The sequence below is a fragment of the Macaca nemestrina genome, chromosome 2 (assembly GCF_043159975.1).
Source record: "Macaca nemestrina isolate mMacNem1 chromosome 2, mMacNem.hap1, whole genome shotgun sequence".
In the NCBI taxonomy this organism is placed as follows: Eukaryota; Metazoa; Chordata; class Mammalia; order Primates; family Cercopithecidae; genus Macaca; species Macaca nemestrina.
In genome coordinates this window covers 42,944,810-42,971,957 of record NC_092126.1, presented here as the reverse complement: position 1 = coordinate 42,971,957, position 27,148 = coordinate 42,944,810, and the positions used below count along the sequence as shown (strand labels likewise).

General features: G+C 43.1%; 1 protein-coding gene across 13 annotated transcripts in view; it reads right to left on the bottom strand.

Moving 5' to 3' along the window:
* Positions 1 to 27,148, bottom strand: part of LOC105469966 (calsyntenin 2) — a 643,989-nt gene that overhangs the window by 169,868 nt on the left and 446,973 nt on the right. For 9 of the 13 annotated variants that reach the window (XM_024789187.2, XM_071091017.1, XM_071091018.1 and 6 more), the window contains one exon: positions 11,136 to 11,283. The exons of the other annotated variants lie outside the window; for them this stretch is intronic. In XM_024789187.2, coding sequence (XP_024644955.1) covers positions 11,136 to 11,283 — 148 coding nt within the window. The remainder of the gene's footprint in view (positions 1 to 11,135; positions 11,284 to 27,148) is intronic. 13 annotated transcript variants of the gene reach the window in all.

Genomic DNA, 27,148 nt, shown 5'->3' with positions numbered 1-27,148 from the left:
TAACATCTCTTAGTAAACTGGCAACTTGTTCAAGCTAATAAAGGGTATATAAGAGAAACCTACAGCTAACATTAAGGGTGAAATATTAGATACTTCCTTCCTAATATCAGGAACAAGTCAGGATGCCAGCTCTCGCCACTTAATAGCCCTTGAATACCTAGCATGTGCCAAGTACTATGCCAATGGCTTTACAGCAACCTTTGTGCAAGTGCCAAGTTCTCTTCCATTATACAGAGAAGGACACTGAAGCACAGAGAGTTTAAGAAACTTGTCCAATGTCATCAAATAATCATAAACCAAAATTTGAATTCAGGTCTCCCTGACTTTAGAGTCCACCTCTTAACGACAACTGTCTTCTCAGTAGCATAATAATAAGTACCATTATAGGAATCTAGAGGCAGAGTAGAAGTTTGTGTGCCTGGCTTTTTCTTTACCCTTTACCCTCCACAGGCTCAGAGGCAAAAATAACTGCTGATGTTTGCCCACTGCGGACAAAGCAAGCAGGCTAAATAACACACAGTTTCTAGGAGATGCTAGAGAGTTGCTGCGTGATTTATACATCTCCATCAAAGGTGCCAAGCTCTCCATCAATAGCGATATTCAAATTACAATGGTATTTTGCTCCTGAAAGTGAGTCTAATTTGCTCATTTTCATTATTTACAGGCAGTTAATTAAAAACCCAGCAGATATTTATTTTGCTCCTTTCACATCGCCAGTGATTTCTTGCTGCCGCACTTTCACAGCATTACAGTTTTATGACTCAACACAGCCTGTAGTGGGTTTCTTATGGTTGTATCTCCATTACTTTAATTTCAGGCAAGACATTAAACCACTGCAAGATTTCAACTACTGCTGGTGAAGTGTGAGAAGCAATCGTGGTGCTCGTTGTTATGAAAGAGTAGACACCACCAAATTATACAGCAGGGAATAGAACACAGTCCCTTCAATAGGGAGAATGAGTGGTTGGCTCTTGGACTGGTGAATGAATGATCCCAAGTGTTATACTGGCCAGAAACAAAAAATGTGAATCCTAGACCCATTCAACCCTTCCGTTATCTCCCAGTTATGGAGAAGGAATTGCTATACCAAAACGTAGCTATGACATTTCTAAAAAAGCAAAGCTTTTATTTTTAAATCATGTAAATTTTGAAATTCACTCCATAAAGTTCTAAATATCTTCTAATTTGAAACAAATTCTATTTTACCCTTGTATCTTTGAGTATAATTAGAATTCTAAGTAAATGTGTGATGTTTTTCTGTAACCCCATACCTGCTTGACAAGGGTCACTTCAGGCAGAGAGAAGTCCTGCTTTGAAATTGCTGGTTTAAGGTTAGAACATCAGGGACCCAATTGGCAATGAATGAGCCAAATTTTTAATCTGGAAATTGAGGAGGAACAACAAACACTATTAACAAGCAGGCTTTTGCAATTTATCTGCAAATAGGAACCTGTGGAAGCAGAAAGGCTCACAGGTTGCCCAGTGGAGAGGTTAGTAAACAGCTGTTATAGCCACCAGTGGCCTTTGTTGCCAAGAAAATGAGCCATCCTACATGCTCTTCATCAACTAACAGAGACTTCTCTCTTATAGCTACCAGGAGAACTCCTACACAAGCTTCAAAATCCAGCATAAGCACAGTCTCTTCTAAGAAGCCTGCTCTGGCTTCTCAAGCCGAGGTCTCAGTGGAGATCTCCTTGATGCTCCACTGTGCCTCCTGCTCCCCTCCTACCCATGCTTTTCTTCCTGCATTTTCAATTCTGTTCATCCATCTTTTTTCTCCTTAGAGCTCCACGAGGCAAGAATTTGTACTTCCTCATCTCATCTCCCTGACTTTACAGTCCACACCTATGTTAAGTAATGCCTTAAGCTAGGCAGTAAAGTTGGTTGGGTGTAGAAAAGACTAAATTTTAGTAAGTTCACGAGAAGCACTGTTGTAAGGTACATGGACGTGCTTTGGTCAAGGTTAGGCCAAGGCAGACATCCAGGTCTGCATGACTCAGCAAGTTTAGGGCGCAGGCACATACTCCACATGTTATATAACCTGCTTGTGTAAGTTCATACTTGGCTTGGAGCTACTGTTGTCTGTAAAAGGTATAGCTGCCCTGCTGACACTGTGCACAAGCCTTGGCTCTTGGGCATGGCTCAACATGGCTCTTGTGCAGGTGCTGGTGCCCAGAGAAAGGGAGAGAGAGAGAGAGAACCAGAGCTGTTTCTCTTGTAGATGGACAGAGGGGAGCAAGATCATGGCTGGGCACAGCACGACACAGCATGGCACGGCTTGTTCTCATGCTCAGAGAGAGAAAGAGTTAAGCTGCTGACCCTGAAGACAGGAGAGAGCTGGCTGCACAGCTGTGTGTGGGAGCAACCGGCTCAAGCAGCTGAGACAGGGTAGACAGTGTGAGAAAGCTGCTGATGAGATAGTGTGAGAGAACTGTTAATCAGAGAGCTGCCGAATACAACTACATTTCATCTGCTTACCGCCCCCCAAGTGTTCTTTCAGCCATCGCCTATCCATCCACTCCCATTGAACCTCAGCATGGACTGGACCCTAACACTGAACCCTGGCATTTGGGTCTAACAATGTTATACTGGTTAAGACCAGAGTCTTTGGAATTTTAATTGGAATGACTTGGTTTCAAGTACCAGCGGCAGCATTTCTATGTTTGTGACCTTGGTCAAAGTACATTAACTTCTCCTGTCTCAATCTTCTCAGGCACAGGATGGGAATAATAACAGATTATACCATACTGGACTATTGTGAAGTTTAAAGTCAAGAAGGCAAAATACCTAAAGCACTTTGCATAATGCTGGCATGAAGAAAGTACATAGTAAAGGTTGGCGATTGCTAATATGAATGGTGGCACCTTTATGCTGAAGCTGAAACTCATGTTCTTACGGTTTTGACTTCATAGGAGGGAATGACCCTCAGAGCAGACCACTGTCCAGTGTCAGATCCAAATAGGGCCATTTCTGAACTCTAGCCTCTGTGCTTCTCTTTGCCAATTGTCAAGTTTCAGCTCCTTTAACCAGCCTCATTTCAAGGTCTGTCTGGTCACTGCCCCAGACTCCAGCTTGCTTCTCAGGCCTTGTGCAGTGAGTAATTAGAATTCTAAGTAAATATGTGATGTTTTTCTGTAACCCCATACCTGCTTGACAAGGGCCTCTTCGGGCAGAGGGAAGCCCTGCTCTGAAATTACTGGTTTAAGGTTAGAACATCAGGGACCCAACTGGCAATGAATGAGCCAAATTTCTAATCTCATGAGCCATCACGAGAGTGAGCCATCTCATGGATCCCATACTATGAACCAAGATGCTTATCAGGTATGAGACCTTATCTAAGCCAAGGGGTTTCCCCTGACTTACTTCTGCCTTCGTAACACAGTTGAATACACTGCTTAGTCCTCCCCAAATTCACTTCCAGTCACTGAGCACACTGCCTACGTGATTTCTCACCCTACCACCAACCCTGCTGCTCAGCGTTTTCAAATAATTTGACAGATGAGTCAAAAGAGGCACAGAGCAACTGGATGACTTGTTCAAGGTCACACTAGGATCTGCCCACTTCTTTTCTGGCTCTGGTGCCCACACTCTAAACCAAGCTGCCCGTGAAATTGATGAACAACGGCAGGTGCACAAGACCTCATACTTCCACTCCTTGACAAGTCTCACCCATAACCCCAAAACTGTAGTAAAGTTCCCAAATGTTCATGTAGGGAACCCAAAGGGGAACAGGAATATTTTAAATGTTTAATTCAAGTTAAAGAAAGTGTCAGGAAAATCCATATTTTGAGCTGAAGAAGAAAGATGAGTGACAGCCCAATCAATACTACAGGAGTATATGGACTCTTTTACTGTTCTGTCAATTCTTGGAGCTAATAAGTCAGCATCTCAGGGCACAGTTTCATACTTTAAAACAAAAGTTCAGAGGCCTGCTTCCTGTCAGGTGTGACTCCAGCGTTCATTCTCATCCAAGTGAGTGGAAAATGAAGGGACTTCCTTAAACATGCACCAGGCGACCCCTGGGCACCTCTCATCAAGACTGGGACTGCTCAGCTGATAACAAGCACCTTTGATACGACTGGCTAATTCTTCATTGCATTGTCATCAATACTGCTGACAACCCCCCACAGAAGGCATGCTGATTAAAATGTTAAATCAAAGTCAGAAGAGAAGTTTGAAAATCAATTTTAGGTTCCCGCAGAAAAGACCAGGGAGGATCATTAAGACTCGTAACTCCCAGCTTCATTTTCATTTTCTAATTCTGGAGCAAAATAAAACAACTATTTGCTAGGAAATCAGCTAGAGCAGGAATGAAATGGTGGAGTGGAACGTGCTCCCTGGGCTGTGAGCCATGATGACCAAGGCATTCCCAGTTCAGGGTCATGCACTCAAGTGAGCCAGTCTATCAGCAAACTGCCTCACATCAACTTTCATTTTCTTTTCATGTACCTTTTATTTTTTTTTCTGTTGGCAACAAAAAGCCAATGTAAATGTGAAAGGTTGGCTGCTTCCAAGTTTACAGTAAATAACTTGAAACAGCTGTAGATTACCTAGGCCCTGGGTGTCAGGAGCTAATGCGTTCTAAATGTAACCCATTTCCAGCAGAGCCAAACTCTGCTTTGACATTTTCCTTCACAGTACGTGAATGTTGATATTATAGGTGCTTTGCTTTGTCCCTAATTTGCCTATTGTGATTTCCACAGACCAGCAATGCTAATAGGATGCTTCATTTCCCCACCGGGCCAATGCAAGATAAATTATAGCCACACGATCCATCTCACTGTATAGTAAATACCCTTATGCTACCTCTTACTTTCCATGCAAAATATATGTGGACGCAGTTCACTTTTCAAGTTGCCTAGAATTGGGAAGAGAGATTTCCTCCTCTCTCTATATAGTAGATATTTATAGAAGGCCCAGGATAATTCCCTGCCCCCAGCAGCAAAGGTTACATGTTTATACTATTCCCAGTGAGATCTGAAATCCTGCATACTTCAGAAAAATAAAATTGACAGAAGTCATTTTTGTAGCTGCTCAGAACTACCTATGCTTTTATTGATTGGGGAGTCTGCATGGCATGTTTTTGCACAAATTTATCAGCTGTTTGGCCAAATAGTATTTGGTCCAGAACTTCCATGATAAGCTTAGAATTCAATCACTTAAATCTTTTGTCACTTGCCCTTCTCTCAGCCAATCAAACTCAAGCATGGAATATTAGAAATAATTAATGGGCATCTGTTATATAACAGGCAGTTCAAAGAAGGTAAAGAAATATGACCACATCTCTGTCCTTCAAGGTGACATCCCCTTATGAAGAGAAGCTGGGTTCACATAGCCTCCCTGAGCTGAAGAATCTATTTTCTGGTCAACTGAGTGTCATACAGTAGAAAATATCCAAACCTTTTAGTTAGATTTTCTTCATTTCTCCTCCTTAGGAGGAGTCATTTTACTATCCTCATAGAGCGTGTGTGAAATATGCTTGAATGCTTAGAGTTTATGCAAAAATAGCATCTTCTGGTATTTCCTCTTTGTTTGACTTTACTTCTTTGTGGGCAGGAGGTTTTGAGCAGGGTTATTGCTATGGTCTGAATGTTTGTGACCACCCCCACTCCCACCAAAGTCATATGTTTAAACCTAATCCCCAATGTAATGGTATTAAGAGGTAAGGCCTTTGGGAGGTGACTGGGACACAGGGCAGAGTTCTGAAGAATGGGATCAGTGCCCTTGTAAATGAGGTCTAAGGGAGCTTGTTTCCCCCTTCTGCCATGTGAGGACACAGTGAGAAGTCAGCAGTCTGTAAACCAGGAGAGGGCCCTTAGCAGCACCTGACCATGCCAGTCTGGCAGGCTGCTGGTTTCTCAGCCTCCAGAGCTGTGGGAAAAGATTTTCTGTTTTCTATAAGCTACCCAGTGTATGGTGTTTTGTTATAGCAGCTCCAATGAACTAAGACAATTATCCTGTTAACCTGGACCCCGAAAGGAATGAGGTGGAACACAGCCCACAGACCCAAACAAAGATGGCACTGGCTGTAGGAATGATTATCAAATTCCATGAAATTGAACTGACTTCCCTGACAGATTTGCTTAAATATAAATTAACCAAAAGTACAGACTATAAACCATTCATTTTCCCTGGATGATCAGCCTTCTTCAGCATAATGGCCCACACATCGTTGGGGAATAGTGACTGTTTCCATTCATTGGATATTCACAAAACAGTCCAGCACCCACTCTGTGCAGGATCCGAGCTAGTTGTGGGTGGCCCATGGAGACTCAAGCTAACATGATCCATGTAGTCTGGGACCAGGCCTAATAGAATAGGCAAGTATCAAATGAAGAAGCACAAGGTTGAAGATGTGATTGCAAACTGAGTTAAATGTTAGGATGGAAATAAACAGGAAAATAACTGGGAGGATATAATGGGTAAGCAAAAAATAATAAGCAATTAGGCAGACAAATTGGAGAGTTGGGAGTGTGGAGGGTACTTATATACTGCATTCTGGGTAGAAAAACGACAAGTCAAAGGCCTTGAGGCAGGAGAGTACAAGCATCTTCTTATGGAACAGAAAGGGAATCTGAACATAGAGAAGGAGAAGTTGGTTGCATAAAAGAGTAGGCATGGACACATCATGTTTTTCAATTCAATGCTTACTAGTCTGAACCCAGATTTATTCTTTGAGGATCCCTTGTTTTCTGATACTTGGCAGACTTCGTGGCAAACATGGCCTCTGTGACTTTGTGTAAAAATGGAAAGCTCCAATTGTTCAGTTCAGCAAACTGATTTATCACCAGCCTGTTTCTGGCACTATGCTTTTGCTGGAAACATCCAGCTGATTCACCTGGGAGGTCCCTGCTGGTGTCGTACACTCAGACCCTCTGCTCTGTGGAGTCAAGGCCATGGTGTCAGCCCTAGTTGGTTAAAGCTAGACAATCTCACCTGAATGGGGAAACAGCGTGGCCAGTAAGTGGAACGATGAGAACTCACATTTATGATAAGTCAGGTATCATGCTATGAGCTTTACACAATTTAGACCTCACAATGACCACAGGACTTAGGTATTCTTTTTACTCCCAGTTTACAGTTGGCTGAGGTTCAAAGACACTGTATGTTTCCAAGGCTACAGAGTTGGCAGAGTCAGCCTTAGGAACTGTTATGGGTTGTATTGTGTGTTTCCCCCACAAAAAGTTGTGAAGTCCTAACTTCAGAATGTGACCTTATCTGGTATAGGGTCATTATGGGTGTTACCAAGTTAAAATGAAGTCACTAGGGTGGGCTCCAATCCAATATGACTTAGGTCCTTATCAAAAGGGGAAATTTGGACATAGAGACAGACATGCCCATTAGGAAGATGATGTGAAAACACACAGGGAGATAATGGCCATGTAGCTGGAGTGACATATCTGCAAGCCAAGGAATGCCAACGACTGCTGCCAACCACCAGAAGTTAGAACAGACAAGGAAAGATCCTCCCCTGGAGCCAGAGGCAGCATGGCCCTGCCGATAGCTTGATTTCAGACTTCTGGCCTTGAGGACTCTGAGACAAAACATTTCTGCTGGGTTACGCCACCCAGTGTTTGGCACTTTGTTATGGCAGCATAGAAAACAAATACAGACTCCAAACCCAAGGTGAACATGCTCTGCTTTCTGAGCTACCAGGCCCACAACTACACTTCCTCAATTGCCCTTCAAGATCCACCTTGGTCCTATGCATAAACCACAACAGAAGAAGAAGATAGGACCCCAGAAGGAATGCACAGTTCAGCCATGGGTTGCCTGTCTGTGTTCCCCTGTATCACGGTCTCTGTGAGAAAAGATTGGTTCCAGCAGACGGTGGGGCTCACAGCATGCTTACTCAATGAATGAGGAGTTATGCCTCAGCGTTGGCCACAGATGCACAGTCAGTGAGGCAGAGAAGGTGGTACTTTGTAGGAAATAGGATCAGTAAGAAAGGTGTTTTGGAGTTTGCTGAAGGTGCTTAAATAGGCTTCATGCCACTGACCATATTTTCTCAAGAAGAAATAAAAATAATTGTCAATGTTTCCAAAACTTGGAGGAATTGCAGAATTAAAAAGGAAATTCTCAAGTACTTCAGTAAAAGAGCTATAAATAAACTTATTATTTCATTGTTAGTGCCATCCCCTGAGGGAGCCAATCTGAGAAGCATTCCAGTTGACACCTGGCTGGACAGTCTTAGATCACACATGAGTGCACCATTTGCTTTGCTCAGGGAACAGGGCTAACCCACAGTAGAAGCCCTGCCTCCTCTTCCCCCAGGGCCCCACAACGGTCTGATTATGATGGGGTCTCCTGACTGTGACAGGCACACACTCCCAATGTCCCTCACATATTTTTGGCCATTCCTCAAGCCCAGTGTTGTCAGAGCTGGCTCAATGGTCTGTTCTAGAGACCACCATCTGGGTGGGGTCATTCAACAGGCACGAGATGGCTCTTATTCCAACAATTTCCCCCAGTGTTGCCTGAAATTCCACCAGAAAGTCAATGTCTTTGGATTCAGTATCTCTTGGTGGGTTTTGTTTCATAGTCAATTTTTATGCTCAGTAGATAAAATTTACAATATAAAAAGGCAAAAAAGGAATGGTAATCCTATTTTTTGGAGGCACTTGGTAGTAACTTTTAGGCACATTTACTTCCAGTCTTCTTTCAGTGAACTTTCATTAAATAGTAGAGATCATGCATTATGTATAATTCTGTACCCTGCATCTTTATTTTATATTATAAGATCATTTTCCTAGCTTATTAAAGACTCCCTACAAGCTTTATTTTGATGGCTACATAATATTCCATCCTATGGATATGGCAAACATATTTAACCTTTACCCAAATGGTTGAAATGTGTGTTGTTTCCAATTTTATACAACCATAAATAGCACTGAGATGAACAGTTCCATATATTTTTAAAATATCACTGACAAAATGACGATGAATTCCTAAAAGTGGATATACTGGGCATGCACATTTTAAAGTTGATGCTGTGTTTTGCTATTTTACTTTAAAATGAGGCCTCCCATGTTCCCTTCCCCAGGAGGAAAGGCATTGCATCTTCAGCACTCCACTACTCTGATGTCAACCTCCCAGGAAATGAAGTAAGCCTTCCAATTCATGGGGTGGATGCCACCATAGGGGTCGAAGACCCTGGCTGAATGATTTCCCTATGATCCACAGAATGTCTCAGCCACTGAGCTACTCTGAAGAGTCACTGTCACCTCCTTCCCCTTCTTGGCAACCTCCACGATGACTGTGACCTCCCCTGGGTCAGTCTCCTAGGGTACTCTGGGTGTACATCCCTCTCAACATGGTCCAGAGATTGTGTCCTCATTTCTTGGCCATGCTGGCACCCAACACTGTCAGTAGAGAAACAACAGGCCTGCTAAGTGAGATGGTCTCAGTTCCTGCTGGCAAACACCCAGCAGCAACTAAAGGGGAAAGTGACTCAACTGTGCCTCTTTATGCCTCCAGAATGTGGGAGCTCTTTGGGGCTTTGAATTAGCACTTTTCTTGCCAGACAGCAAGATTGGAATGTAGCAGAATGTGCTATTGCAGCGGAAGCCCAGCTGCTAAGCTAATGTGGACAGTCCACCACAACAGATGAAGACTTCAGACCTCAAGCTCATTTTAGTGAGTAACAGCACGCTGAGGCTATGATCTAAGCTGCACTGATTGCTGTAGGAAGGAGGAAAGGTGGGAGGGAAGGGTAAAGCCACATATAACTGAGCATCTACTACACATCAAGCACTAGATGTGGTGTTTCACACATATAAGCATACTTAATGCTGGGTAATGCTCCTGAGAGCTAGCTATTTTTACCACATTTTAGAGAAAAGTAAATTGGAGCTCAGAGAGGCTATGTGAATCACTCAAGGCCGCAGAGCCAGTAAGTCACCCAGTATTTCTGATTCCTGTGCCCATGCTCTTTCTGAGTACGAGGATCCAAAGAAGCTTTTCCAGTTGGACTCACAACCTCCCTGCTGCTTTCTCCACAGCCAGGTTCAGATGAACAGTAGGATCATAGTGCCAACAACTAAGCCTAGGTCTCAGGTCCCTGGCAGGCAGATATCATAGCACCAACTATAAATACACACATTAAATTAACTGCATTTTGAGTTATACCTTTCCTCCTGTGAGTAGAACACTATTGATCTATGGAAAAATTCTATTCATTTAAGAAGGTTGTGGTCTTTGGCCTCATACAGCTTAAGCTTGTAAAGGGCCTGGAATATAATTAAACATATTCAGATATTAGTTCCCTTACTCTATTAGAGCCAGATGGCTTTGCAGTTTATTCATCAAATATTTACTGAGCATCTACTCTATGTCATCCAGAGTAGGTGCTAGATGAAGTATCTGGTCATTTATATACATTAAGAGAGTCGTGCATCACTTAACAGATAGGGATACATTCTAAGAAACTTGTCATTAGATAATTTCATTGTTGAGCAAATATCATAAAGTGGACTTTTACACAAATCTAGGTGGTACAGCCTACTACACTCCTAGGCTATGTGTTGTAGCCTGTTGTTCATAGGCAACAAACCTGTACAGCAGATTACTGTATTGAATACTGTAGGAAAGAAATTATAACAAAATGGTAACTCTGTGTATATCTAAACATATCTAAACATAGAAAAGGCTCAGTAAAAATATGGTGTAAAAGATTTTTTTTAAGTGGTAAATCTGTACAGGGCACTTACCATGAATGGAGCCTGCAAGACTGAAAGTTACTCTGGGTGAGTGGTGAGTGAATATGAAACCCCGGGACACTGCTGCCCACTACTGTGGACTTTGTATAAACCCTACACATTTAGGCTACACTCAACGTTCTAAAAATATTTTTCTTTCTTGAATAATAAATTCACCTTAGCTGAATAACTTTTGGACTTTATAAGCTTTTAAATATTTTTTAACCTTTTGAGTTTTGTAACACTGAGCTTAAAACACATTGTATAGCTGTAAAAAATATTTTCTTTCTTTATATTAGTATTTTTATTCTATAAGCTTTTTACTATTTTTGCAATTTATTTTTATTTATTAAACTTCTTGTTAAAAACTAAGACATGAACACACACATTAGCCTAGGCCTACACAAGGTCAGAATCATCAATATCATTGTCTTCCACCTTGTCCCACTGGAAGTTCTTCAAGGTCAGTAACATGCATGGAGCTCTCATCTCCTATGATAACAATGCCTTCTTCTGGAATACCTCCTGAAGGACTTGTCTGAGCTGTTTTACAGTTAACATATTTTGTAAGTAGAATGACTGTGCTCTGAAATAGCAATAAAAAGTAAATACATAAATCAGTAATATAGCCATTTATTATCATTATCGAGTATTATGTCCTATACCTTCTGCATGTGCTATACTTTTATATGACTAGCAGTGCAGTAGGTTTGTTTACACCAGCATCACCACAAACACATGAGTAATGTGCAATGATATGAGCTACAATGGCTATGACATCAGTAGGCAATAGGAATTTTTTAGCTCCATTATAATCTTTTGGGACCACTGTCATATATGTGGTCTGTTATTGACCAAAACATCATTTTATGTCATCTAACACTCTCTTTCTCTCTCTCTCTCTCTCTCTCTGTGTGTGTGTGTGTGTGTGTGTGTGTAAAACACTAACCTGAAATCCTCTAATCTCTGGCCAATTCCAGCATGCATCTGCTGCCAGGGAAAAAAATAAGGGAGTACCCATAGCAAAAGTATGTTCCTTTCCTTAACTTTAGAGGGCAGGGACATGGCTCTTGTTCGCTTTAAGACCTCATCAAGACAAACTGAGAGAAGAACAATATAAACCCAGCCTATGGACCTTTCCTTATGCTTCCTTCCAAGAATTGTTAAGAGAATACTACAAATAACATGGTAGTTTATTTCTATTAAATGTTGATACTGCTCTCCTGTTGGCAAATCTTGCCAAAAGTGATCGTACAATCAGACAAGACATGGGATTTAGGATACAACTCCTCACAGGAACTCTATGCAACATGATGTGAAAAACAACAGCAACAACTTTGTAATAGCATTTAAAAGCTAAATCCATGTAGGGTTTACCCATCAGAAGGAAGAGTTAGAATTTTGGCCATTTGTTTACTGCATTATTCCACTAAATATTTTTAAACTGAGAAGAAATAGAGGAAAAATGCAGAAAGGAGGGGAATCTTTGGCAGGAGGCTGTGATGCTGCCACAAGATCATCTGGAAAGAAGAAAGCATCAGGACTCCATTCCATCCCTCTCCGTCATCACCCTTGGTTAGGAGCCTACCTGCAGCAGCCTAGAAGGGGCAGCCTTGAGTACCTCTCACTGCCCTCCGTCATCTACAGCTGATGGAGGTGAGGTGAAGGTTAGAAGTTGAAAACTGAGCCAAGCTGAACTGCTCACTCTGATCCCCTCTCCTTTGCATTTGGAATTGGCTATCAGTGACAGAGACAGATAGTAGGGAATTCTGGACTATAAGGCATGCAAACTTGAATTCAATGGTTAGGTTGGCTTGGAAAAGCAGACCTCAATTGTTTGGAGAGAGCACATGGAGCAGAAGAGCAGAGAGGGACCCCAGAGTGAGTGACACAGGGAGGTCATAGTTGTTGATAATTTTTCATTTCTAATGAGGCTCAAACATCCTATACTGTACTTATTCTTTGATATTTTTCTGCATTCTTCTAGTGAGTCTTTATTGTATGGAGTTAGCATAAGTAGTTTACTGTTTCTGGGCATCCAAGATGTTTCTAAAACCCTCACAACTGGTTTCCTTACGATTCTGCCCCAGACTTTCTGTTTTGTAATTAAAGAGCAAAAAAAGACAATAAAGGAATAGTAAGCTATCAACAAAATGATGAATCAAGGCCAAAATCATTTAAAACAACATATAAGGCAAATAAGAGGGCTAAAATAAAAATGAGCAAGATAAAAATAAGGCCCAAAATAAAAGTTGAATGTGATGAGAGGACTAGATAAAATATAAGCCATGGGTAAATGTAAAAGTGAGATAAAAGAGAGACATTAAGGCACAAGTCAGATGAGAACAATTAAAATGCAAGAAACAAAAGAGCAAAGTGAATACTAAAAGAATATAATCTACAAACTATAAAACTAGGGTAATCAGGCAATAAAACAAAATGGAAAAGAAGACAGAGCTCATTTGGTCATGAGGCATATGCTTAAGGCTGGGTCCCCATGAATAAAAACTGTCATGGCCTTCCCAGGCATGTCAGTCACCACAGGTGCACAGGCTTCCCACAGTTGTCATCCCATGGTAAGGGGTCCCCTTCCTCAAGCAAACATCCTCTGAATGGAGATCTCCAGGGATCACAAAGCACGACATTTATCCTTTCCCTCTGAACTCTCTCTTTGAATGTGTGTCTCTTCCTCATTCCAGTTTCTTTAATGTACCAGAATGAAAACATGACTCACATTTCCAGTGAAAACTGAGTCAGATCATCTGGTCTTCTCAACTACGTTTCCCCTAAGCTACATTTTGTGAGCAACAGAGAGCAGTGCCCATACATATATACCATTATAGAGTCCAGCTACATTTCCCTTCAGCTACATCTCCCCTCAGCTATATCTCCCCTCAGCTACATCTCCCCTCAGCTACATTTTGTGAGCAACAAAGAGCAGTGCCCATCCATTCATACCATTATAGAGTCCAGGCATCAAGACTCAGAGCTACCACATTGGCTCCTAGGTGGGCACAGGAAGGGAGAAGGCCAAGAAATGTGTCGGTCTTAAATTCTGCAAAATGCAAAGGCTTTAAGCTGGGCTGGTGTAGTCAGAGGAAATAATTGGAGTGATAAAGTTGTCTATGACCAGCTGCCTTCCTTCTCTCAAACCTTACCAGGGTGCTAAAAAGGGTCGGCTGATAATAGCAATCAGACAAAATTGAGATATATATTATTTATGTAAGACTAACGTGAAAGCCATTAGGAAGCTCTCAGTATGCTCAAAAAGAACAGGTATCTATTTATGAAAATTGTTAATTTCATTTATTTAAGAGCTACAGGATCATTTAGGTTTTCTATTTCTTCTTGCATTAATTTGATAAGTTCCATTTTTAAAATTTGTTCCTAAAAATTAAAATTTCACATCTATTGTCCTAAGTTATTTGTAATACCATATTATCTAATATTCCATGTCTTCGTTTTTCATTCTGGTTATGAATTATACAGGAAATTTATTATTTTCTTTGTAACTTCAGTAGGGGTTTAATAATTTTATTAGTGTTTTCAATAAACATACCTAAAGAATAGAGATTAATGAAATAGTAAACAGACCTACAGTACAGAGGGCCATTAGGGAAAAAAAAAAAAAACCCAAACACAAAGCCTAAATAAACTAACTAACAGAACATAAGAGGAAGGCTACACACCACAAGAGCCATTAGTAGTGGGTCCCATCAAAGATCACTCTGTGAAGACACACCAGGCAGGATGTGGAACTTGAGTTGGGTTATAAAGGACAACAGTGTTTAGACAGACTGACAGGAGGGGGAAAAGAAGGAGGAGGAGGAGAAGGAAGAAGAAAAAAAGGAGGAGGAGATGGGAAGAGGGCCTAAGCAGAGACATAGAACAGATGACTGATCAACCTGGCTTCTGTCACAGAATTTAAGGTCACAGAATTAAACAGTAAATCAGGACCAGATCCTAAATGTCTGTGATGTCAACACCAGTGGGATGGAGTTTGTGGAATATGCTGAAGTTAGGACAGCCATTGAAAGTGTAGGAAGGATGCCACACTGTAGGAGGCCCTTTCTGCAGGGGAACAAAGAATGAACAACATGGGACAGGAAGACTGTCAGGGGGTGATGGAAGCCATCCAGGCTCAATGACAAGGGTCTGCAACTGGGACCTGCAGAGAAGATGGAGAGAAGGTCTAGAGCCTGAATGGTCAGGAAGGGAAGAGTGCTGAGAGTGCTCAAGATGTCCAGTCTATCAGAAAGTCCTGGCAGGTGTTAATGGCCCATTTTAGTCCTCCAGTGATGGCGGAGAGCTCCCTGTCTCCTTGTTCTGACCCTGTCCCCTCCTGATGATTGGGAAGATAGACTTCACCTTGCTCTCCAAAGAGACAATTGCATTTCCTGACTTACCAACAGTCAGAGCCTCACACATGATGGTGTATGTAGGCTAGAGTGATTGTCCCTTTGCCCTAAAATAGAGCTTTCTCCCTCCCGAGCTAATAGTACTGATTGTCAGTGCCCTGTTGCACTTAGAGGGCTCTTTGTCTTAAAGACGGTCTCTGTACTCTGGACGGACAGCCCCACAGCCTGAATCAAGGGAGGACAGAGAGATTTGTTCTGGGCTTTTGGTCTCTGATTTTCCTGCTCAATATAATAGACAGTACATCACAGAGCAGCACTCAGAATGCACCTTTTGTGAGAGTGCAGCAAGGCAGAAATCTGATCATTTTCCAGTTGAAAATGTAGTTGTTAACATGGGGCATGTTTTTATGCTTGGTGGTCACTCAAGGTGCAGTAGGGGGAAGAGGCCATCTTTCTCTAATGGCTGATCTCAGCTTCTCCTAAGAATAAGAACAATAGTCCTCAGGGTTTTAATGTGATGATCTCTCCTATTATCAGTGTTGGAATAGAATTGTGACAGAATTTGCCAGGGCATAGCTGCTTTCTCTTAATGTTATACACAGTCACAGTTCCTTTCATAGCTACATATCTTTAGAAAATACCGAGTTAAAAACAGGTTTCTTAACTGCAAGACTTTTCAGAGCCTTTTTTAGTTTTTAAAAATTATTTATTTATTAACTTTAGAGGCAGGGTCTCAATCTGTCCACCAGGCTGGTGCAATGGCTCAATCACAGCTCACTGCAGTCTCTAAATCCCAGCCAGGCTCAAGTGATTTCTCCTGCTTCAGCCTGCTGAGTAGCTAGGACTACAGGCACATGCCATCATGCCTAATTTTTACATGTTTTGTAGAGAAGGGGTTTCTCTATGTTGTCCAGTTCCTGCCCTCAAACCATCCTTCCACTTTGGCCTCCTGAAAAGCTGACATTACAGGTGTGAGCCAGAACCTTCAGTATACTCATTTGCACTGTGAATTTCCAAGAGAACCAGTGTTCCCATTACTATGCTTTCTTGGAACTGCATTTTTATAGAGCATTACATGGGACTAGTGCTTCACAGGGTATGCTTAAGATAGCTGGTCAAATGGCCATCTCACCATTTTGCCATCTCCATGTTAATGGAATTGCCTGTGTTCTGAGGATTGTCTTCAGATTCACCTCACCATTACTTGCCTTGAGACCAGAATCTCAAGGATTCAGGGAAATTTTGTGCATCACAGCTGGCAACACCAAATCGCTTCATGTTATTGTCAGCAAATAAAGTGCTTTGGAAATAGAGAAGGGATACTTTGCGCATCCCAAGTCATCATCTGTATTCAGGAATGGCCTCCAGAAAGAGGAAATACCTAACCAGGAAGGTAGGAAAAGATGCTCTAGCAAAATAAACAACATGAGCAAAGGCCAGGGAGCACAGCATGCTATGCTTGGGAGAATTGCAGGCAGCTCAGTGCAATTAAAGAGAAGGGGAACTTCAGACAAGTGTCTATAGATGAGACCAGCAACAGGGATCAGGAGGCCACCTCAAGATGCTCTGAGGAAGCAGACTGAGGAGTGAGAATTTCATCCCAGATACTATGAGGAGTATGGTGGCCAGGGAGAAAGGCATGAGTGTTCAAGTATGGGATTCCAGGCAGGACAACAGTAGACTAAGCTCCTGCTCCTCTCTCCCAGCTCTAGGATCTTTCAGGTTTGGGATATCCCCACCCAAGGTCCTCCACTTTCATCTTAGGTCCTTGAAGTTATCCCCAGGTACAAACCCAGTTGCCACGCAGTAGTTAACTGGCTTGGTCTCTCTGGCCTCCCACAGCCCATCATGAAACATCAACGTATTACAACAACTCTGCCTGGGAAGGGAAATGTAGGTATGTTCCTAGGGTTAGGGCTAGTTTCAGACAGCATGCCCACTTATCAGAAGTGCCACAGTCTAATGTGAAGCTTCCAGACCACATATGTTCTGAACGTGTGCTGCCTGTTATTGGACCATAACTGGTTTGGTAAAGATGCCATGAAATTAATACATGTGTGGTCCTTGGCAAGTCCTACAACCTCCCTGACTTGCAGTCTCTCAGCTGAAAGTAAGGATCTAGTTTCCTTCTATGTCTTTCTGTGATGAAGGATTCCATGGGACGATGGATATTGAGGCTCTGGTCTGAGTGTGGGCTGAGACCCAACATGCCCAGGCACAGGTGGCCAACTGGAGGGGAGGGCCTCAGGGGCTGATTTACAGGAAGGTTCCGGGGCAGCCACCTGCCAGCCCTGATGAAGGTCAGGGTTGGGTGTGCATTAGTCTCTGAGGGCTGCTGTAACAACATGGTCAGGCCTTGGTTATGACAGCTCCTTGTTTCCCACCCCCTGCCCACCCCCAAATGCTTGTGTTCCAGTGAGTAGGTTTTCTCCATGTTCTGTAGATTTTTTCCAACAAACTTGCAGGTCCATGTCTTCCAGATCCAGCCTCTACCCCTTACCTTCAAAGGTCAGCCTAAATGCAGCCCTGAACCCCTCACTTCAAAAGTCCTCTCAGATCCCTGCCTCCAGAGGTACCTGCTGGGACTCCTGGAAGGCATGCCTCACCTGGCTCCCTTTATCCGTTAGCAGCTTCAGTACCACGGGAATTGCCTGTGAAATATGTCACCTCTGAGAAGTGAAAAAATTTCTACAGAAGATGTTTGCCAGAAAGACAGCAAAAGGTGTTGTTTTCACTTAGCAGGTGTTTAAATTTTTATGAGAACCAAACTCTATAGAAATCACAGACCTTCAGATGGGTGTTTGATGCCCGCAGTCACCATGCCCTCCCAGCCAAGTTGCTGGAGGTATGTGTCGTGTGTCTGACTTGTCCAGGGTAGGGGTCGGTGGGGCCGGTGCTGGGGCGGGGCATGTGTGTGCTTAGATTATTATGGAAGAAATAAAGTGTGCTTATGCATCCAGCATGCCCCCAACTGCTGGGAGCTTCACATCAGAAAAAGCTATTCAGCTCCCAGAAGGCAACTCATCCTTGAAATGTGTATTTGTTCTTCTGCAGGCCCAAAGGCTCTCTTTTTTCAGCTGTGTGTACTTCCCACTTAAGCTCTAATCCAGACTGCCTGGGGTGAGGGCATGCAGAGTAAATAAAGTTCTCTCAGACCAGTGGAGTTGTGCTAGGGTCCTCTTCTTCCTCCTTGAAACCTGATACAACAACCATATTCTAGAACTGCCAGATCATTATTAATCAGGTCATAGGCTTTCCATGACAATTCCCTCCCTTCTTCTCTCCCTCCCTCTCCTACATATATACTGAGCACCTACCATATGCCAGACACTGTGTTGTGTGAAAAATCCAGGGTGAACAACACAAAGCCAACTTGGGTTTCTGGTCTGGTGGTATATGCAGAGACCCCAAGCTTTCCATCCTGGACTGTACTTCAATCCCATGACTACTGACCTTAAGAAGACTTCCTTAGGACCAGCGATTCTGCACTTTGGCTGACATGAGAATCAAGGCATGGGCATGGGAGGTGCTTTGACATATGCTGACAGCAGGCCTCAATGGTTAGTAATTGAAGCAGACTCTAGGGAAGGCCCAGGCTGTGCATTCTAACCCAGGGTTCAGAGGCCCTGCTCTGGACCACCCAGTCCCTGTCAGACAACCTGTTCACACATCCTCTCACCTGTCACTCATGACTAATGGAGTGTGTTTCTATGAAAGTTAACTTGCCCTAAAGGGGCGACTCTAAAGACATGACCCCCCGCCAACCCAGTGGAAGGAATACTAATTAGTCCTCATTATAAATGTGTGCTTTTATATTTTGATAAACAGTACACATCTATAACATAAAATGATCCCCAGAAACAACTCGCAGGGAGCCCACTGGCTGCATTGGATGGTGCTACCCATAGTGGGGCCATGTGTGTCCATCTATAGACATGATTCTCCACAGTCTACAATTAGAGGTTTTAATTCCTGGTGAGTAATACAAGGCTAGGTAACAAATGAGTGAGGCAGGTCTAAGTGAAAGGCAACAGGTGTGCTGTGGCCACAGGAGCAGTATGTTTGGTCCAAAGTGGCTCAGCTAATCTTTAGCTCCAACTCATGTGGCCAATCCGAAGTTGAAAGGACCACATTGGCATATTTTCATTTTTTTTTCTTTTTAAAAAAATTATTATCAGACATGTCAACTGATCAGATTCTGTTTCTGTGTCCAGAGGATAGCAAATGTATTGCCCAAACAGGGATCCATCCATGCAAGACCTTCTGTGATAAATCATCACAGTTAGTTTATGCTGATCCCAGGTTTAATATGTGATGTTAGGGGCAAGAACGCTCTGTGGCTGGCCTTCCTCTGTTGCCTGCAATGAAATGCAAGTATGAAGTTCATAAAAACCTGTGACATAAAACTATCTCTTATTTTCTCATTGTTGACTTGTAATGACTGTTAATGAATTTTACACAGGACAATTAAATTGTAAGCTACACCAATTGAAGTGTCTGGAATCCAACTGATGAATTTACTAATTATTCTTCCTCATTTAAACAATCGGTCTTAGATGTTGCTGGGTAACAGAAAAGCAACAATCTAGCCAGAGACTCATTTATTTATTTAAAAACAAGCTACTGAACCTCTACTTGAGGTGGGCACTGTGACCCAGAAAAGATGGCAAGTCTCATCCTAAAAGAGCTCACACTGTCCCAGAAAACGGTCAGTTAAAATGTCTAAATTATGCACTGTGAGGGAGGCAAGCTAACCAGGAGAGTACAGGAAGGCTTTGCTTGCCTTTCTAACTGCTTTCCAGACTGCTTTCATTTTAAAGGTTACCCAGAACACTGTAAGAAAATCCATGAATGATAATGCTATATAAATGTTTCTGAAATGTTCACATAAAATGAATAGTATGCTGTGGGTGCTCTGGAAGGAAAGGGCTTCACACAAAAAGTCATAGAGTCCTTGCTTACTTCTCTAGCCCGAAGGTCCACCCCTGCAGAGGGCCTTTCAGGGTTCAAGGCCTGACCAGTCGTTGCACAGGTGGTGGGCTCCTCTTTACCTCTTTTTCTTTGTGTAATTCCCTACCTGTGCTAGTCAGAGTCCTAGGAGGAAACAGGAAGGATGCATAAGTGGCCTATTCATGAGGGTGAGGTTTGAGTGTAGAGAAACCACAGGGGATCAGGCAGGAACCAGGGACACAGATACCACTCCTTGGCCTGGCGTGGGGGATGAGGAAGTGGTTTTGGAGACCTGAAGCCAGAGGCTGTGATGATGGGGCCATCTAACGGGACTTCCAGCTCTTGGTTAAGGGCACATCCAGCCTGTAATGGCTAGGCAGGAGGGTTCCGGGGCAATGAACAACCTGGCATCACTCCCTTTTCTTCCTCTGAGCTCTTGCTGAGTTCCACTGGCTTAAGCAACTGGAAGCCAGAGGCAGGGAGCTTGTTGATGGTGCTAACTGCTTAGGGCACAAGCAATGGAGGAAAGCATGTGGAGTGCTCTGGGGGGACACACAGATTCATACAACTTGCCACTAGTCCTTTAAAATACAGCTAGGCCACCTCATCTGGGAGACCTTCTTGACCATGGCCATCCTCAGGCTAACTTAGGCATCCCTGCTCTGCACTCCCAGTGCCCAGTGACTGGCTCATTTTAGGTGCTCAGTAAAGATGCACTGTAATAAATAAAAAATAATCACCTAGGAGTTTCCAGTACTCTCCCTGGTTTAGATTTTGGGGTCTGGAAGACAAGTTTGCTTCCCTCCTTCTCTCCAGTGATGTAACATGACCACTCCTGCTTCCTCCTGGGCCAGGATAGCTCCAGTGACAACTGTGTTAACCAAGCCCTCACTTTGCTCCATGCCTTGAGCTGAGAACTGAAACTGGGCTTCCCTACTTTAATCAAACATCCCTGTGTGGTAACTACTACCATATAGTTTACAAATGAAGAAGTTGAGGCTCAGAGAGGTTCCCAACCATGCCCAATGCTACAGATTTAATAAGAGGTACAGCTAGGGCTGGAATAAGAACATTAGGGACCTCGTGTATTAAAAATGCTGTGGAGCCCCACAACCTTCACAGTTCAAAATAGAAACAAATAATTCAAGACATGAACACAAAACCCAGGTAGGTGCTGGAAATAAAATAGATTCTAAGTTCCATAATAGTCAAGTTCCAAATACATTTCCCTGTAGCCATTTTTTTTTTTTTTTTTGAGACAAAGTGTCACTCTGTCACCAGGATGGAGTGCAGTGGTACAATCTCAGCTCACTGCAACCTCTGCCTCCCAAGTTCAAGCAATTCTCCCGCCTCAGCCTCCCAAGTAGCTGAGACTACAGGCATGCGCCACCACACCCAGCTAATTTTTGTACTTTTAGTAGAGATGGGGTTACACCATATTGGCCAGGATGATGTTGATCTCTTGACCTCATGATCTGTCCACCTCGGCCTCCCAAAGTGCTGGGATTACAGGCATGAGCCACCACATTGCTCGGTCTTTTGGCTAAGATAAGTGTAGCTTCTAAGTTCCGTAATTTTACAGTTCCAAATACATTTCCCTGTAGCTGAATTCTTCTCCTTTTTATGCATCCTCCTATTCTGCTGGTGTCTAAAGCACCCCTTCCATGTACCTGTGGATCATCCAGCATAGGGTGGGAGGGCTGGAATCTGGTGGTGGGCCCAGCACCAAGTGCTTGATCACCATGCCCACACTAACTACCACACCAAGCCCACCTTCTAAGTCGACCTGAGTTTGGTTTGGCCTTCCTTCCTGCAGATGCTGCCGAGCCCCTGCTTGGTGCTAGTTCTACCCTGAGTTGGCTGCTAAGAGCAGCCTTGTCATTCACAACGCCCAGGGCATTGGCTCTTCAAGCTTTCCCAGTCACCAGCTGGTCCCTGAGGCTACAAGGGAAAAATCCAAATACATAAGAAAGGTCCTGAGTACAAGGACAAATTTCGAATAGGAACAACCTTGGCTGGAGTTTTGAGAGAGACATAAACAATCACTCTCAGCTGAGAGGTTCTGTGGGCTCTTGCTTGGAAGAGGCAGTGTCTGAGCTGGTGCAGAGAGTGGAGGGAATTGCAGGGCAAATTAAGTGAGGTGAAGACCCAGGAAAGGCAGGAACTCACCGGGGTGGAAGAGAGAGGGAAGGCAAGCATGAGCTAATGACAATGCAAGGGCCCTCTATGAGGGGGTCCTCCTCAGGCACCTCTGTCTGAAATCAGCCTGGGGGTTTGACCTGCTGCCATGCATTTTAAGTGTCTTGGTTTAGACTGACATATTTTTGTTTCTAAATATTTGATGCCTGCTTTCTTAAATGCTCTCTCAAGGCAGAACAGATCCTGTCTCCTGTCTCATGACTGGTTCCAGGAGAGACAAATAATCAGACTGATTGCTCTAGGCTGGGGCTTCTGCCCATACTCTTAAGCGTCACCTTCTCCCTACCCCCAGACAGTGTCTCCATTTACACAGCAAGGTTTTTCCAGCACGAATCCTAGCCAGCAGTTTCTGGGAGGGGAGGGGTGGTAAGGACACTGTCCATCCATCCTAGGGATCAGTACGATCAGGGAAAGTGTGCACGTGTGCCTCTCTGACACCCAGCAGATGAGCACGGCTGACTGTCACGGCAAGGGCACTGTGGCTTGTTTCCCTCCTGTGTCAGCTTGTCCTTGGCAAGCTAGTAGGTAAGCAGCTGTGCGTCGAGAGGGTTTCTGGTCCAGCAAGTGCCAGCTCCCTTTCTAAGAATGCCAGTGAGGAGATGCCCTCGAGCGTGGTCCCCCAGGAGGAAGAATACAAGCTCCTTGGGAGGCCCTCTATGTGGGCTCAGGGTGTGGGGTTGTACCTCGATTTCTCTCTAGATGTTTCCCAGCAGCTTTGTGAATCATAAGCAAAGAAAAATGTTTTGGTTTCAAATGTGCAGCTCCCTCTGCCCCATCTATGTCCAAAGCACCAGCCCGAAATACAGATTGACGTATGTAGGCCTCGGTTAGTGTTGAGTGAGCAAATGAAGAAATGGTGGGAGGATGCTTAACCCCAGGGGTCAGATTTTGAAGTCTTGGTTCTGGCACCACCATTTACCATCTGTGTGGCCTTGAGTCCCCTCACCTCTCTGGGCCTTGGTTTCCCTGATGATCACAATAGCCTTGCTGTCCTCCCTGGGCTGTGGGAAGGACTATTCAATGGTACAGGGCTGTGCAAATAAGACCGTTTATTTGTTGATTGATTTCTAAAACTCTGCATAAGTCACATTGCATTTTGAAGATACTAAGAATTCTTTGCTTTGAGCCCTGTAGGAAGTCTCCTTGAAAAATCCCTTTGAAATGGGAATATCTTCCCCTAGCATGCCACCTCTGCTTGGCCCAAAGCTGCCCTGGCTCAGCAACTCAAGCACCCCCACCTCTGTGTCCACACCAAACACTCTGAGGCTTCCACCAATTTTTGGAGGCAGCATTTATTCATGAATTGTACATGAGTTTATTAGTTCCTTCCATGAAATATTAGTCCAGCAGGAATTTCCTTGCTTTACCTAGCCCAGTCCTTGCTGAGGGTCAGTTCTCTGTTTGGGATGCTCCCTTTTCTTCCCTGTTTTCCTGCTAACTCACACTCATTGTTCAGGTCTCTGCTGGCACATCACCTCCTTCAGGGGGCAGCCCCTAGGCGTCTTCACGTTGGATTAAGATCTCCTTCCAGTTATCCCTCAGTGCCTGGGCTCCCCCAGCATTGCACCATGTTAAAACTACTAGTTTTCTATCTGCCTCCCAGCATTGGACCATTACGTTCTGTAAGAACAGGAACTTGTCTCTCTCATTCACCACTGTGATTCTAATGGGTGCCCAGTGCCCACTGCAAGGACTGGAAAACAGTGGGCACTCAATCAATATTTCCTGAATGAACAAATGAATAAATTTCCCTTCGGCTGTAATTCACATTTTCCTCAAAGGTAAGTGATGATATGAAACAAGAATCTTCCCAAGGGATGTGGAGAAATAGAACACTTTTACACTGTTGGTGGGACTGTAAACTAGTTCAACCATTGTGGAAGACAGTGTGGCCATTCCTCAAGGATCTAGAACTAGAAATACCATTTGACCCAGCCATCCCATTACTGGGGATATACCCAAAGGATTATAAATCATGCTGCTATAAAGACACATGCACACGTATATTTATTGAGGCACTATTCACAATAGCAAAGACTTGGAATCAACCCAAATGTCCATCAGTGACAGACTGGATTAAGAAAACGTGGCACATATACACCATGGAATACTATGCAGCCATAAAAAATGATGAGTTCATGTCTTTTGTAGGGACATGGATGCAGCTGGAAACCATTATTCTCAGCAAATTATCACAAGAACAGATAACCAAACACCGCATGTTCTCTCTCATAGGTGGGAATTGAACAATGAGATCACTTGGACATAGGAAGGGGAACATCACACACCGGGTCCTATTGTGGGGAGGGGGAAGGGGGGACGGATAGCATTAGGAGGTATACCTAATGTAAATGACGAGTTAATGGGTGCAGCATACCAACACGGCACATGTATGCATATGTAACAAACCTGCATGTTGTGCACATGTACCCTAGAACTTAAAGTATTATAATAATAATAATAAAAATAAAATAAAATAGGCAATGTACTTGCGATATTCCCTACAAAAAAAAAAAAAAAAAAAGAATCTTACCAAGATGGGCCTCTGCTTCTATACTGGCCCTCCCCCTGCCTCATTATCCAAGCCCTTTCCCAGAACCCAGGGACTAGACTTTCTTGCTCTTTTTTCCCCAATTGCTATTGTAAGCTGCTCACTCCCTACCCCACCCTTAGCTCCTGCTCCTAGCGCCCTGGACATAGGTACCCTTGTTCCTCACTGCTGCATTTGAACAGAACTTCAAATATGCAGTGTTCTCACACATACAAGTTTCAAGGTGGTCAAATGGTAGGCAAAGAGAAAGGTAAGATTCTAGGGACTTCATGCAATTTCTGTGGTAATTGTTGGCTTCTCTCAAACTCCTGTTGTTAGAAGGGGATGGAGATGGGCCCTTTGATACCCTAGGACAGAACTCATCAAGCCCCAGGCCCTCAGCTTGAGGGCACTAAGGGCAAGGAGAAGGGTCAGCACCATTGAGACCTCCAGGGTCCCCTCCAGAAGGCCCTCCCAGGGAACTCTGGGTGAGTGTGTCCAATACCCATGACTGTCTGCTTCACACGAAAAATAACTCTGTCCACTTCTTGGAAGTGACTTCTGGGAAGGGGGTGGATAAGATGGAAGACTCTTTGAAAACATGCTCATTGAGGTCTAGAATTAGGACTTAGAAAAAAGTACAGCAATGAAGGACCTTAGAGTAACACCTACTGATGATTAAATGCACAGGGAGTGTGTGCTGGCCACATGCCAGGCACTGTGAGTGGTGCTGCATCTTGTAGCTTATCACCTCTTGGTTTGCAAATGAGAGAAACAAGGGAGGCCTCCCAGTTGGGGTTTCCTGCCTCCTGCTGCTCCTCATTTCTCTAAGTTGGCCATTGCCAGAGTGACCCACTTGGTCTCCTAGCCCCCAGGTTCCCCCTCCTCAATTCATCCCTCACCAAGCAACTAGAGGATCTTTGTGAAACCCAACTTGGATCCTGTTGCCCTCAATCTTAAACTCTTGGATGGTTGCCCATTGTCCTTAGCATAAGGTCCTTCACATTTTCACCACCATCCCACCTCTTTGGGAAGGAACTCTGCTTGGGTGGAATGTGAGGCAGGGAGAAATGCCAATGAAGACAGAACCCTAAGTGCCTCCTGGGTCCCTCTGACTGCCCGGCATTTCCACTCTCAGCTGCCATAGGACCCAAGACTCTGCTATTCTATCAGTGACATTGGAGAATCAGAATCTATTTTTTAAAGCAATTTCATTGAAGTACTTACATACCTTAAAATTAACCCATTGTAAGTGCATAAATCAATTATATAAATTTACAGAGTTCTGTAACTGTCACTGCAATCCAATTTTAGAACATTTCTATTCCATCCAAAAGATCCCTTGTGCCTATTTGTAGTCAGTTGGGGGGCTCTCACCCCTAGTTCCAGGCAGCCGCCTGAGACAGATTTGCTTTCTGTCTATATAGGTTTGCCCTTTCTGGACATTTCATGCCAATGGAATCACACAATATGTAGTCTACTGTGATTAACTTCTTTCATTTAGCACAGTGTTTTTGAGATTCATTTACATTATACTGTTTATTAGTAATTTATTCCTTTTTATTGTTGAATAATATTCCATTGTATAGATATACCATATTTTGTTTATACACTCACCAGAGTTGATGGACATTTTTGTTGACTTAACTTTTGGGCTATTATAAATAATACTTCCATTAATATTCATGTACAAGTCTGTAAGTAGACATGTATTTTTCATATCCTTAGATGATACCCAGGAATGAAATTTCTAGGTCATATGGTGAGTTTATATTTAACTTTTTAGGAAACTGCCAAACTGTTTTCCTAAAGTGGTTGCATGATTTTACTCTTCCACCCCCACCAAGAAATGTACAAAGGTTATAGTTTCTTCACATTTGTTAATACTTGTTATTGTCTTCTTAAAATCATTATGATATATCCATTCTTGGAAGCCTGAAATGGCAGCTTACTGTGGTTTTGAATTGCATTTCCCTAATGACTAATGATATTGATTGAGTACCATTTCATGTGCTTATTGATCATTCTTATATCTTCTTTAATGAAATGTCTACTCAAATATTTTTCCCATTTTAAAAATTGGGTTGATTTTGTCTTATTATTAAATTGTAAGAGTTATTTATGTATTCTGCATTCAAGTCCTTAATAGATATATGATTTGTAAGTTTCTTTCTCCAAGTCTATTGCTTTTTATATTCTTAATGGTCTTAATGTCTTTTGAAGCACAAAAGTTTTAAATTTTGATTAACTCCATTATATAAATGTTTTTATGAGTCATGCTTTTCATGTCATATCTAAGAATTAATTGCCTAACGCAAGGTCATGAAGATTTTCTCCTGTGTTTTAGTCTACAGGTTTTATTGTTTTATGTTTTACATGTAAGTTAATTAATGATCCATTTTTAGTCTTTGTGT